Source organism: Bufo bufo, chromosome 9 (genome assembly GCF_905171765.1).
Source record: "Bufo bufo chromosome 9, aBufBuf1.1, whole genome shotgun sequence".
In the NCBI taxonomy this organism is placed as follows: Eukaryota; Metazoa; Chordata; class Amphibia; order Anura; family Bufonidae; genus Bufo; species Bufo bufo.
In genome coordinates this window covers 55,188,686-55,202,920 of record NC_053397.1, presented here as the reverse complement: position 1 = coordinate 55,202,920, position 14,235 = coordinate 55,188,686, and the positions used below count along the sequence as shown (strand labels likewise).

At 45.9% G+C, this 14,235-nt stretch overlaps 1 protein-coding gene across 1 annotated transcript in view; it reads right to left on the bottom strand.

The window, feature by feature from the left end:
• The window catches only part of HFM1 (helicase for meiosis 1), a 204,098-nt gene that overhangs the window by 94,791 nt on the left and 95,072 nt on the right, over window positions 1-14,235 (bottom strand). The window contains exon 19 of the mRNA XM_040408743.1: window positions 8,264-8,397. Within this exon, the coding sequence (XP_040264677.1) occupies window positions 8,264-8,397 (134 nt within the window). The remainder of the gene's footprint in view (window positions 1-8,263; window positions 8,398-14,235) is intronic.

Genomic DNA, 14,235 nt, shown 5'->3' with positions numbered 1-14,235 from the left:
AAGTCTCATATTCCACTAACTTGTGACAAAAAATAAAAACTTCCATGAACTCACTATGCCCATCAGCGAATACCCTGGGGTCTCTTCTTTCCAAAATGGGGTCACTTGTGGGGTAGTTATACTGCCCTGGCATTCTAGGGGCCCAAATGTGTGGTAAGGAGTTTGAAATCAAATTCTGTAAAAAATGACGAGTGAAATCCGAAAGGTGCTCTTTGGAATATGGGCCCCTTTGCCCACCTAGGCTGCAAAAAAGTGTCACACATCTGGTATCGCCGTATTCAGGAGAAGCTGGGGAATGTGTTTTGGGGTGTCATTTTACATATACCCATGCTGGGTGAGAGAAATATCTTGGCAAAAGACAACTTTTCCCATTTTTTTATACAAAGTTGGCATTTGACCAAAAAAAAAAAAAGAAAAAAATCATCATTTTCCGCTAACTTGTGACAAAAAATAAAAAGTTCTATGAACTCACTATGCCCATCAGCGAATACCTTAGGGTGTGTATTTTCCGAAATGGGGTCATTTGTGGGGTGTTTGTACTGTCTGGCCATTGTAGAACCTCAGGAAACATGACAGGTGCTCAGAAAGTCAGAGCTGCTTCAAAAAGCGGAAATTCACATTTTTGTACCATAGTTTGTAAACGCTATAACTTTTACCCAAACCATTTTTTTTTTACCCAAACATTTTTTTTTAATCAAAGACATGTAGAACAATAAATTTAGAGCAAAATTTATATATGGATGTCGTTTTTTTTTGCAAAATTTTACAACTGAAAGTGAAAAATGTCATTTTTTTGCAAAAAAATCGTTAAATTTCGATTAATAACAAAAAAAGTAAAAATGTCAGCAGCAATGAAATACCACCAAATGAAAGCTCTATTAGTGAGAAGAAAAGGAGGTAAAATTCATTTGGGTGGTAAGTTGCATGACCGAGCAATAAACGGTGAAAGTAGTGTAGGTCAGAAGTGTAAAAAGTGGCCTGGTCTTTCAGGGTGTTTAAGCACTGGGGGCTGAGGTGGTTAATCTCCCCCCGACTGGCCTGGCGTCATTGTTTGTCTTGGGAAGTGTTGGGGTTAAGCAGAAATCCTCTGCCCTTACCCCCTTTTGGATAGGACCATCTCCCCGACTTCCCTTATCTTTATACGTTTGTTTTTTTGGCAAAAAAAAATTACGAAAAAAATGTGTCTTCCTAGTTTTCGTTTCTGGAAACCCTATTTTTTTATCTGAGGCTTTCTCAAGAATTTTATCCAGGCTAGGCCCAAACACATATGATCCTGAAAATGGAATTGCACACAATTTATTCTTTGAGGTAAGATCGCCAGACCAGTTCTTTAACCACAGAGCTCTCCTTGCGGTGTTCAGAAGGGCCCCACTTTTAGCTGCGAACCTGACTGACTCAGCCGAGGCGTCCGCTGTAAAGTCAGTCGCCATCTTTAGGAGCGGGATAGTCTCCAAAATGTCTTCCCTGGGAGTTCCCATTGACAAATGATTCTCCAGCTGAGATAACCACATTAGTAAGGATCTAGCCACTGATGTAGCTGCAACGTTAGTTGAAATTAAGGCCGCAGAAGCCTCCCAAGATTTTCTCAGGAGACCATCAGCCTTGCGGTCTTTCAGCTGGTTGGAGTCCTCAAATGGGATCGCTGTTTTTTTTAGCTACCTTGGCGACTGGGGCGTCTATTTTGGGGATTTCTTCCCATAGTTTAGTATCCTCTTTGTCAAAGGATAAGCGACTTTTGAATTCCCTAGGAATAAAAAGCCTTTTCTCTACATCTGCCCACTCATCCAGGATCATTTGTTTCAAACTAGAATTCAAGGGAAAAACTTTTCTCTTTTTTGTAATTAGGCCAGCAAACATTTCCTCCTGAATGGATCTTTTTTTCGGTTCGTCCGAGATATCCATAGTCTGCCTAACTGCGGTCAGGAGGGAATCCATGTCCTCAGTTGAGAAGCAGTATTTACGTTTCTCCTCATGGGATGAGGAAGACAAGGACTCGTCTTCTTCCTCCTCTTCCGAATATTCCACCTCTATAACCTCTGGGTCTGATTCTAAGGCTTCTCTAGGTCTTTTTATCCCGGTGGTTTGCTCAGCCACCTTAGGCGTTATCAAGGAGGAAACTGACGCTTTAACTTCTTCTTTAATAATGGCTCTAAGGTCTGTTAATAGGGACGACTGTTCCTCTTTCATCATTTTATTAATACATTCCGCACAAAGCTTCTTTGTATATGAATCCTGAAGCCTTTTGCTGCAGATAGCACATCTTTTAGGCTTCTTTTTACTCTCCACCTTGAGGGTAGGATCTTTTTCTCCCTAAGAGACATGATGATAGAAAAAGCAGGCTATAATGCTTTGCTAAACCTATCATTATTCCCTTCCATGTAGTGCTGGGTTACTCACTTGTCCCTGGACAGGAGGGTCTGGGGACTGCTCTCTCATACCGGATGAATCCATGACTGAGGGACTCACACTTAGCCCAACCAGAATTTAAATGCCACTGGCACTTACCCCTCCTGATGTGGATGCTCCTCCCATTTCTCCTTCCGGTCACTCTCAGGGATTCCGGATGGGACGCGAGGCCAGAATGCCAGGCCTCCAGCGTCCCTCGCCGTGGGGATTGATCGCAGGGCGCCGCCATACTGGATCCGGTGCCGGAGGTTACGCGCATGCGCACTCCTTCCCCGGCGCCTCTACATCACTTCCGTTTCAGCGCAGAAGGCCGGAAGTGACAGAAGACGCTCCGGCTCCCGCGCGGTCTCCACTGGAGGAAGCATCCTGCAGCCCAGAGCCCCAGCGGGGTTGCGGCTACCGTTTCCCAGCCCCTAGGATTTTTGTTTCCAGCAGTGAGCCGCATGACCCACAGGTACTGGAGGGGCTGGGAGTCTAAGGGACCCCAGCTTAAGGGTTTTAGCCCGGCGAGATAGAAAAGAAAAGGAAAAAATAAAGGTCCAAAAAGAGAGACCCTCTCTCTGCCCCGTCCATTATTGGGACAGGAAAAAACACTGGTGAAGGTGGGTAGGGGGGGAGCTTTTAACCTCTCTCTGTTTCCTGTCCCAATAGTGGGCGGGGGAGACAACCTCCATGTAGTGCTGTCATGGAGGAAGTCCTGGAAAATGGCTTTTTTTGACAGTTATCTATTTTTTTTTATAGTGTTTATCGGACTGGGTAGATCATGTGTTATATTTATAAAGCCGACCGTCACAGACGCGGCAATACCAAATAGGTCTATTTTATTTTATTTTTTCTATTTTTAACATTTTTTTTATTCCTTACTTGGGGAATTTTTATTTTTTTACATGTGAAACCTTTTTTTTTTTTTTTTTTTAACACTTTGGGCCAGATTTATCATTACTCTGACAGCTCACTCCACTTTAACATATGGCTAAAGTCAGTTTTAGCCAAGTCAGATTTATGATCGGCCCTTTAAGACTGTAATAAATGTGGTTTGACGGTAGCAGTTTATCCGTCAGTAAGCAGCTTTACAAAAGTCGCACATCTTTACGAAAAAGTCGCATGTTTTTATGAAAAAGTCGCATGTTCTATTAAAAAGTCGCATAAGATAAGCATGGTCCTCACTGGAGTGAAATTGCGACTTTTTTGCGACTTTTTCACTCCATTATTCTGACCTGAGCTAATGATAAATCTGGCCCTTTATTTTTATATTTTTTATTTTACACTTTTCATCCCCCATATGGTCATACAAGACCTCTGGGGGACATTTACTTCACTTTATTTTTTTTTTCACTGTTGATTTCTCCTGTAACTGGGGCTGACATAGTAGCCCCAGTTACAGGAGAAATACACCCCCCCAGAGAGGCTGTACAGCGCAATACAGCGCTGTACAGCCTCAGTGCAGGGCTGATCGAGGTCTCTGAAAGACCTCACACAGCTCCTGCGCAGGAAGCGCTGTGTATGCATAGCGCTTCCTGCTCTGCATACACAGCACTCGGCGAGCGCTGTGTATGCAGCGATCCAGAAGGCAGGGACACCTGGGCACTGTCCCTGCCTTCTCTCTGGGTTGCCCTGCTGTCACTGACAGCGGGCAACCTGATCAGCTGCAGTTTCTGAATGGACGTTCTGGAACGTCCATTCAGAAATAGAGAAACACCTCCCGGACGTTTCTAGTCTATGGGCGGGCGGGAGGTGGTTAAGAAGTGCATTATATTCATAATAAAACATTTTAATTAGAGGTTAGTGAAGATCAAAATCAATCTTTCAATTTCATGTCTACATTTCATGTCTACACTCACTAAGGCCTCATGTACACGACCATATTTTTAGTCCACATCTGATCTGCATTTTTGGCGGATCACATGCGGACCTGTTCATTTTAATGGAGCTGCAAAAGATGCGTGACAGCACACCATTGGCTATCCAAATCCATATGTCCAGTCCATGGCCCTGCAACAAAAAGATAGAACATGTCCTATTCTTGTCCACTAAGGGTAGGACATTTCTACAGCAGTTTGAAAAAAAAATGGCAGCATGAACACGGCCCGGGATCCGTGTTTTTCAGATCCACTGTTTGCGAACCGCAATACACATACGGTCATGTGCATAAGGCCTAAAACATATTCACATCCCTCACATCTCGGCAGTGTGGGGTAATGGATCCAGTGTTAAGTGCTGGATCACAGTATCTCTGGTGATCCCATTATAAGGGAACATTTGCAGTGTTAGGGCCCATTCAGACAACCGAAGTGCTTTGCGGATCCGCAAAACACGGGTACCGGCCTTGTGCGATCCGCAATTTGCGGTTCACACATGGCCGCAACCATAGCAGAAGATGCCTATTCTTGTCCTGCGGACAATAATAGAACATGCTCAATCTTTTCCGCGGAATGGAACCACAGATGAAGGCAGCACACGGTGTGCTGTCCGCATCTTTTGAGGCCCATTGAAATGAATGGGTCAGCACCTGTTCCGCAAAATTGCGGAACAGATGCGGACTAATTCATACACCCATCTAAATGAGCCCTTATTTTGTACCTCACAGAGTCTGTGCACTTGTTATCCTGGGTTTGGGTGTTGCCATACTCTGTCAGAGTAGTTGGCTGAATGCCAGCTTAGAGGAGGCAGGGCCGTCTTTACCAAGGGGCAAAAGGGGCAGCTGCCCCGGGCCCAGTTGCTCCTGGGGGGCCCAAGGCAGCTGCCTCTTGAGCCCTGCTAGCCACTGCCCCGGGTGTCAGGCTGTCAGCTCTACCAGGATTCCAGGCATCATGATCGTACTGTGTTAAAGTTGTGATTTAGGACCTTAATGACATCATCACCATGTGACCAGTAACCTAGCAATTACTGGTCACATGGCTATGAGGTCATCACAGGTCCTGTGGAGTGTTGCAGAAGTTAACTGTGGAGCTTTTTTGTGTGAAGATTACATCAGAAAAAGGTGACAGGGGCTGTTATGTTAATATACTGTAAACTACTGTATAGTGGGGTGCTGTATACTGTGGGGGGCTGTATATTGTGTGGGACTGTATACTGTGTGGGGGCCTGTATACTGTGGGGGCCTGTATACTGTGTGGTGGGCTGTATACTGTGTGGTGGGCTGTATACTGTGTGGGGGCCTGTATACTGTGTGGGGGCCTGTATACTGTGGGGGCCTGTATAATGTGGGGGGGTGTATACTGTGTGGTGGGCTGTATACTGTGGGGGCTGTATACTGTGTGGGGTCCTGCATACTGTGGGGGCCTGTATACTGTGGGGGGATGTATACTGTGTGGTGGGCTGTATACTGTGTGGTGGGCTGTATACTGTGTGGTGGGCTGTATACTGTGGGGGGCTGTATACTGTGGGGGGCTGTATACTGTGTGGGACTGTATACTGTGTGGTGGGCTGTATACTGTGGGGGACTGTATACTGTGGGGGGCTGTATACTATGTGGGACTGTATACTGTGTGGTGGGCTGTATACTGTGTGGTGGGCTGTATACTGTGTGGGGGGCCTGTATACTGTGTGGGGGGCCTGTATACTGTGTGGGGGCCTGTATACTGTGTGGGGGCCTGTATACTGTGTGGGGGCCTGTATACTATGGGGGGGCTGTATACTGTGGGGGGGCTGTATACTGTGGGGGCCTGTATACTGTGGGGGGCTATACTGCTCTACTATATACTGTGGGGTACTGTATAGTGTGGGGTGCTAAACTGCATACTGTGTGGTGCTGTATACTATAGGGTGCTATACTGCATACTGTGGGTTGCTGTATACTATAGGGTGCTATACTGCATACTGTGGGGTGCTGGGGTGCACTGGAACACTAGGGTGAGCCGAGCCCTGGTCTCCTTCCTGCAGAGCGGTGCCCACTTCCAGCCTGAGCCCAGCTGCCCAGAGCACTGACCCTGAGCTGCTGGAGTCTTCAGAACTGGAAGTATTTACAGTCATTCACTGTACTCTACCAGATGTGTGGATTTTTTGTGTGTGTGTTGTGGTGGAGGGCGTGATTGCCTGCTAAGGTGTGGGAAGGCGGGATCCAGGGGGCCCAAGTAAATTTTTGCCCAGGGTCCAATCAATATTAAAGACGGCCCTGAGAGGAGGTGTCAGTTAGTGGGCACCATTATACTAAGAGCCCTACACTGGTGTTACAATTAGCGTTGTTTGACCACAACAATGGTAAGTGGGATACAACGCATCTCCATGAGACAGTGTTTGCAGCCAAATGGGTGTGTGCATGGTGAGGAGCACCAGAGAGACTTGCTTTGAGAGTGAACAGAAAAAGGGTTTGAGTCCAGATGCCAAGATACAAGCTGGTGGGCTGAAAGATGAGTGTGGGCTGTGACCAAAGAATCAGAGAAGGTTTTTTCGAGGAGCACTGCCCTCCAAGGGCCCCAACAGCTTCCCCGTGTGGCTATTGGGGGGAGCTATTCATTCCTTGTGGTAGCCTTGGCGCCTATGAAGGTTCCCCTTTGAAGTCTACCACAACAATAGTTCCCATAGAATCCGGCCTAGGCTCCATTGGAATGTACTGAATGTCTCATAGGCTGCAATGGTTATTAATTTCAGTCTACGGAACAAGTTATATAGCAGGTTTCAGTCCCCTAAAAAATTTTTAAAGCACCCTCCTTTCCCCAGTTTAAAACTAAAAATAAATACACAATAAATAAATATTATAGGCATCGCCGTGTCTAAAAATGCCAGTACTATTAAAATATAAAGGTATGCATCCCATATGCTGGACAGCTTAATGAAAAAAAAAAAAAAAGGCTAATGGCTTCATCTCTCCAAGGAAATTGAATAAAAAGTGATCAAAAATCAGAAATGGCATCAATATAAACTACAGATCACCACACAAAAAATTACTCTTCACACAGCTCCATAGACGTAACCATAAAACAAGTTCTGAGTGTCAGAATATGGTGATGCAAAGAAGCATTTATTTTTCTCCAAAGCTTTTATTTTTTTTAAGTATTAGAACACAAGTAATCATACTGACCCGGATAATGGCAGTAGCAGGTCAGTTTACCGCACGGAGAACAAAAAAAGCTCATAAAACTGACGGAATTGCATTTTTATTCCAATTTCACCCCATTTGGATTTTTTTTCCAGCTTCCCACTACTACATATGCAATATTAAATGGACTTTTGTCTCCACTACAAAAACCTTCTCCTGAAAGGAAACCTAAAGAATCCCATTAGACAGGAATTTTAATGCTGGCCCAGATACAGTTGGGGACAGAACTTTTACAAATCATGTTGGGAGTGAGATCTCCAGGTATTACCTGCAAATCTTACCCCTAAACTGGAATTTAAAGGGTGGCTAGCACCGAAATCCAGCTCTTGTTTTAAAACTTATATTCTTAGCGTTAAAACAAGACCTGTAAATCTGAGATAGGCCAGGATGCAGTATCCTTCCCCTCATCAGGCTCTCTTTGTAGCCAGCATGGAGAAGGGTGGAGGCAACGGGAGAGGTGCTGACAAGATGCTGAAGGAGTGGCACAGATCCTCTTCTTCCTATGTAACTGTACATTACCCCAGGGGGAGGGGTAACATGGACATGGACTGTGCATGTTATCAACCTCCCCCATCAATCAGAAAGCATACTTGATTGTCACATATCGGAGGCATTTTTTCCATAAAATTAGTGAGAAGATGAGCACTTGCTCATCTAATCATTCCTCTGGGCTTAATTAGACAATTTGACTCCACAAGCCAGATGTTTACAGTCTAGAACACGGCGGCAAATAAGTTGCACCAAATGCACAAACACCAACAAAAGTTACATTTTTGACGGTCCTATATTGTTTGGTTTGTCAAAAATATGAAAACATACCATAATGAGAAGGATTTTTCAATGCTCTAATGTACAAGAAGGTTGACTTTATCCACTCCAAAGCAATGTTAACATCAGTTATAGTATGCAAAGATATTTCTGCATTCAGATGTTCCACAAGATGCCTGTGCAGGCTGTGGAAACATGAAACACACATAATTACACATACAAGTACACACCGGTACAAATTTCCAAAACCATACATTTATTCACTACCATATCCAAACTAAATTCATTAATTTGAATTCAACTTAAATGATCTATTAGAAATCTGGAGTCACAATCGGGGTTAGGATGCATTCACACGACTGTAAGTGCTGTGCTCGGCAAAAGACAAGTCCTATACTTCACTGCAACATGGAGACCACGGACGCATTAAAGTCAAGGGGTCCGCATCGTGATGTGGCGAGCACACGGCCGGCATATGTGTTTTCTGCATCCATGGTTTGCAGACTGCAAAACACTTATGGGCATGTGAATGCCCCTTTGGAGTTGTGTTGTGCCTTACCCAGAACTAAACAGTTACCTAGATCCATCACAGGCTAAAGTCAATGAACAAATAAATAACAAGGCAGACTGCCTGATGTCCATAGTTGAGATGTCATTCACAATTACTCATTTCTAGATATCTATTAGGGAATATGGACATCATAAATGGGGTCACACCCTCTGGCTACTGCTCGAGAGGCAACCACTCACAGCTTACTATGGCAATAGATGATCTCCAGCACATCTGAATTTAGAATACAACCACTTAAATGTGCAAAGCTGTACACAGAAAACTCTAGGATGGACATAAATATATGACAAAATTAGGTATATCATCCATCAACAGATATCAGCACCAAATGAACCATTAACTTACCCAAAAGTGCATATCTATTCAATTTAGCAGACAATTCTGACACTATATATCTGCAAGGGAAACAAATGTAAGGCCTGTATTACACCAAGAGATTATCTGACCAATTTATGTCCAATCAGACCAATAGTTGGTGTGTAAGATCTGTGTGTGTAAACGGCCATCTGACCAATGATTGGTCATATAATCAGTTGATGTAATACAGCCCTTACAGGCAGAAAAAAATCCCAGTTTCTCCAGAGGCACCCCAAGTCTAAAAGTCAGCCTTTAGACCTCATAGACAAGATATCAATATCTATGAAATACTGCATCTGATCTTTATGGCCAGCTTAAGACTGTTACAACTACATCCTGCAATTGAAACTATTCAAGACTTTTATTTGACTTAAAGGGAATCTGTCACTAGCAATTTACCCAAATTTATTTTTCATGAATCCATGTTTAACAGAGTACCTTGGCAAGACGGACAATCAAAAGAACAAGACCGATGGAAAAAAGGTACTCTGTTAAACATGGATTCATGAAAAAAATTTTGGGGTAAATTGCTAGTGACAGATTCCCTTTAACAAACATTTTAAATGAGTATTGTAATGCAGTGGGCTCCTATGACCAGTTTTAAAGACAGGCAGGGACACAACAAAGTCACTTTAATACAGTTTATTGCTTGTTCCAGCCACCTTACAGTTCAGTTCAGCCGGTTCGCAGTCGGGACAAGTAATCAGTTCATGTCATCCACAATAGTCAAGCAGTCTCGGGGCTCCTTTAGAAGCGTCCACAGGCCAGTGTTTGCTTCACACATGCCTTGCAGGGTGTGATCTGCAGCCTCTCACAAAACAGACACACCCTGCCTCAGGCCTCATGCACACGACCGTTGTGTGCATCCGTGGCCGTTTTCCGTTTTTTTTCGCGGACCCATTGACTTTCAATGGGTCCGTGGAAAAATCGGAAAATGCACCGTTTTGCAGCCGAGACCGTAATCCGTGTTTCCTGTCCGTCAAAAAAATATGACCTGTCCTATTTTTTTGACGGACAACGGTTCACGGACCCATTCAAGTCAATAAGTCCGTGAAAGAACACGGATGCACACAAGATTGGCATCCGTGTCCGTGATCCGTGGCCGTAGGTTTCTTTAATACAGACGGATCCGAAGATCCGTCTGCATAAAAGCTTTTTCAGAGCTGAGTTTTCACTTCGTGAAAACTCAGATCCGACAGTATATTCTAACACAGAGGCGTTCCCATGGTGATGGGGATGCTTCAGGTTAGAATATACTAAAAGAACTGTGTACATGACTGCCCCCTGCTGTCTGGCAGGTGCTGCCAGGCAGCAGGGGGCAGCCTTCCCCTGTAGTTAACACATTGGTGGCCAGTGCGGCCGCACCCCCCCCCCTCCCATGTAGTTAACTCATTGGTGGCCAGTGTGGCCGCCCCCCCCCCCTCCCCTGTAGTTAACTCATTGGTGGCCAGTGGGCCCCCCTCCCTCCCCTGTAGTTAACTCGTTGGTGGCCAGTGGGCCCCCCTCCCTCCCCTGTAGTTAACTCGTTGGTGGCCAGTGGGCCCCCCTCCCTCCCCTGTAGTTAACTCGTTGGTGGCCAGTGGGCCCCCCTCCCTCCCCTGTAGTTAACTCGTTGGTGGCCAGTGCGGCCGGCCCCCCTCCCTCCCCTGTAGTTAACTCGTTGGTGGCCAGTGGGCCCCCTCTCCCTCCCCTGTAGTTATAACTCGTTGGTGGCCAGTGGGCCTTCTCCCCTCCCTCCCCCTCCTAATTAAAATCTCCCCCCAATTCATTGGTGGCAGCGGAGAGTACCGATCGGAGTCCCAGTTTAATCGCTGGGGCTCCGATCGGTAACCATGGCAACCAGGACGCTACTGCTGTCCCGGTTGCCATGGTTACTTTGCAATTTGTAGAACCATTATACTTACCTGCGAGCTGCGATGTCTGCGTCCGGCCGGGAGCTCCTCCTACTGGTAAGTGACAGATCATTAAGCAATGCGCCGCACAGACCTGTCACCAGTAGGAGGAGCTCCCGGCCGGACGCAGACATCGCAGCTCGCAGGTAAGTATAATGGTTCTACAAATTGCTAAGTAACCATGGCAACCGGGACAGCAGTAGCGTCCTGGTTGCCATGGTTACCGATCGGAGCCCCAGCGATTAAACTGGGACTCCGATCGGTACTCTCCGCTGCCACCAATGATAAGGGGGGAGATTTTAATTAGGAGGGGGAGGGGAGAAGGCCCACTGGCCACCAACGAGTTATAACTACAGGGGAGGGAGGGGGGGGCCCACTGGCCACCAACGAGTTAACTACAGGGGAGGGATGGGGGCCGGCCGCACTGGCCACCAACGAGTTAACTACAGGGGAGGGAGGGGGGCCCACTGGCCACCAACGAGTTAACTACAGGGGAGGGAGGGGGGCCCTACTGGCCACCAATGAGTTAACTACAGGGGAGGGGGGGGGCGGCCGCACTGGCCACCAATGTGTTAACTACAGGGGGGGGCTGCCCCCTGCTGCCTGGCAGCACCTGCCAGGCAGCAGGGGGCAGTCATGTACACAGTTCTATTAGTATATTCTAACCTGAAGCGTCCCCATCACCATGGGAACGCCTCTGTGTTAGAATATACTGTCGGATTTGAGTTTCACGATGTAACTCAAATCCGACGGTATATTCTAATATAGAGGCGTTCCCATGGTGATGGGGACGCTTCAAGTTAAAATATACCATCGAATTGGAGAAAACTCTGATCCTATGGTATATTAACTCCTGACTTTACATTGAAAGTCAATGGGGGACGGATCCGTTTGAAATTGCACCATATTGTGTCAACGTCAAACGGATCCGTCCCCATTGACTTGCATTGTAATTCAGGACGGATCCGTTTGGCTCCGCACGGCCAGGCGGACACCGAAACGACTTTTTTTTCATGTCCGTGGATCCTCCAAAAATCAAGGAAGACCCACGGACGAAAAAAACGTCACGGATCACGGAAAAACGGAACCCGTTTTTGCGGAACGCAAAAAGATACAGTCGTGTGCATGAGGCCTCATGCTGCTGACTTTTAAACGCAATCGTGGACATGGGCTACTAATAAACCCCGGAGTGGATCGTGGGGAGTAAGCACCCACCCAGCTCTTTGCTTACTCCCAGTAAAAGCCAGGCCCGGATTAGCTGTTACCAGCTATACTAGGTAACAACAGTGTCCACTATCTATCTTAGTGGACACTCTAGCTTCTGGCTTCCACTCCACCAAAGTCGGGAACCTTGGTGGCACGTCTCAGGTGCACCACAGCAAACCACAATATGTATCTCCTTAATAAGTTTCCTGCACCATTCTGGGAGATACATACCTTCCTTCATATATGAGGCCTGTCACTGCCTCACAGTATACAGGTGAAACTTGACAAATTAGAATAGTGTGCAAAAGTTCATTTATTTCAGTAATGCAACTGAAAAGGTGAAACTAATATATGAGATAGACTCATTACATGCAAAGCAAGGTATTTCAAGCATTTATTTGTTATAATTTGGATGATTTTGGCTTACTGTTTATGAAAACCCCAAAGTCACAATCTCAGAATATTGTGAAAAAGTTCAATATTGTAGGCTCAAAGTGTCGCACTCTAGTCAGCTAATTAATCCATAACACCTGCAAAGGGTTCATGAGCCTTTAAATTGTCTCAGTCTGGTTCAGTAGGAATCACAATCATGGGAAAGACTGCTGACCTGACAGTTGTGCAGAAAACCATCATTGACACCCTCCATAAGGAGGGAAAGCCTCAAAAGGTAATTGCAAAAGAAGTTGGATGTTCCCAAAGTGCTGTATCAAAGCACATTAATAGAAAGTTATGTGGAAGAGACAAGTGTGAAAGAAAAAGGTGCACAAGCAGCAAGGATGACCGCAGCCTGGAAAGGATTGTCAGTAAAAGGCCATTCAAAAGTGTTGGGGACTTTCACAAGGAGTGGACTGAGGCTGGAGTTAGTGCATCAAAAGCCACCATACACAGACGGATCCTGGACATGGGCTTCAAATGTCATATTCCTCTTGTCAAGCCTCTCCTGAAGTCATGGTCTCTCCTGGGACAGGGGTCAGAAGATCTAGAAGACTGGCTGCACGTGATGTGATCTGACAGCCTCTCTGGTTTCACTCTTCTGTGTTGTTGCTGGGTATTACCACACCTTTGGTCTCAGGTGTAGCTTAAGTGGTAATTCCTACTCCTCTATTTAGTCTGGCCTCACCCATTATGCTATGCGGTTGACAGCTCCTTTTGGTTGTGAAGAGCTGGTGTCTGGTTCTCCTCTGAGTTCCTCCTCGTCTGTATATTTTGGAGTTAAGTGTCTTTTCCCTATTTCTTGTTTGTCGTTTTCCACTACCTTTTGGTATTAGGCCTGATGGAGTCTCCTGTTCCTTCAGCTGGGAAGGAACAGATCATCTCTTGTCCTCACACTATTTCCAGGGCCCTTTAGGGTCAGACAGGGCCCTAGGTTCCAGCGTATGAACATTCCTACCATCAAGGTCTGTTCATACTTATAGTAGTCAGGGCTCGGGTTGAGATTCACTAGATGGTGAACTTTCCCCTTTTCCCTAGTTTCCAGGCCTAGTACCTATTTCCTTTCCTCTTGTGGTCACACCGCGCTGTGACATTATGAACCGCTGAAAACCGTAATTTTTGTTTGTGTCAGTGAGGCTATTGATTCTATCATTGCAATGGGTAGATAATTGCAGGGTCTGTCTTTGGAGGTAGCCAACCTCCGCACGCAGATCCAGGGATCACAGGCTGCCAGTGCCAGTAGTAGTTACCAGGCCTGTCCTGAACCTAAGGTCGCACTTCCGGACAGATTTTCGGGGGGGGGGGGGGAAGCGATAATTTCATTCGGTTCAGAGAGTCATGTAAATTGTACTTTAAGTTACGTCCGCTCTCATCTGAGGATGAGAATAAAAGAGTTGGTATTATCATTTCGTTGCTTAAAGGGGATGCTCAGTCTTGGGCTTTTTCTCTACCGACCAGATCACAGTCCCTCCGGTCTGTAGATGAATTTTTCAGAGCTCTAGGTCTTATCTACGATGATCCGGAACGGATATCCCTGGCCGAGACTAAGTTACGTGGTTTACGTG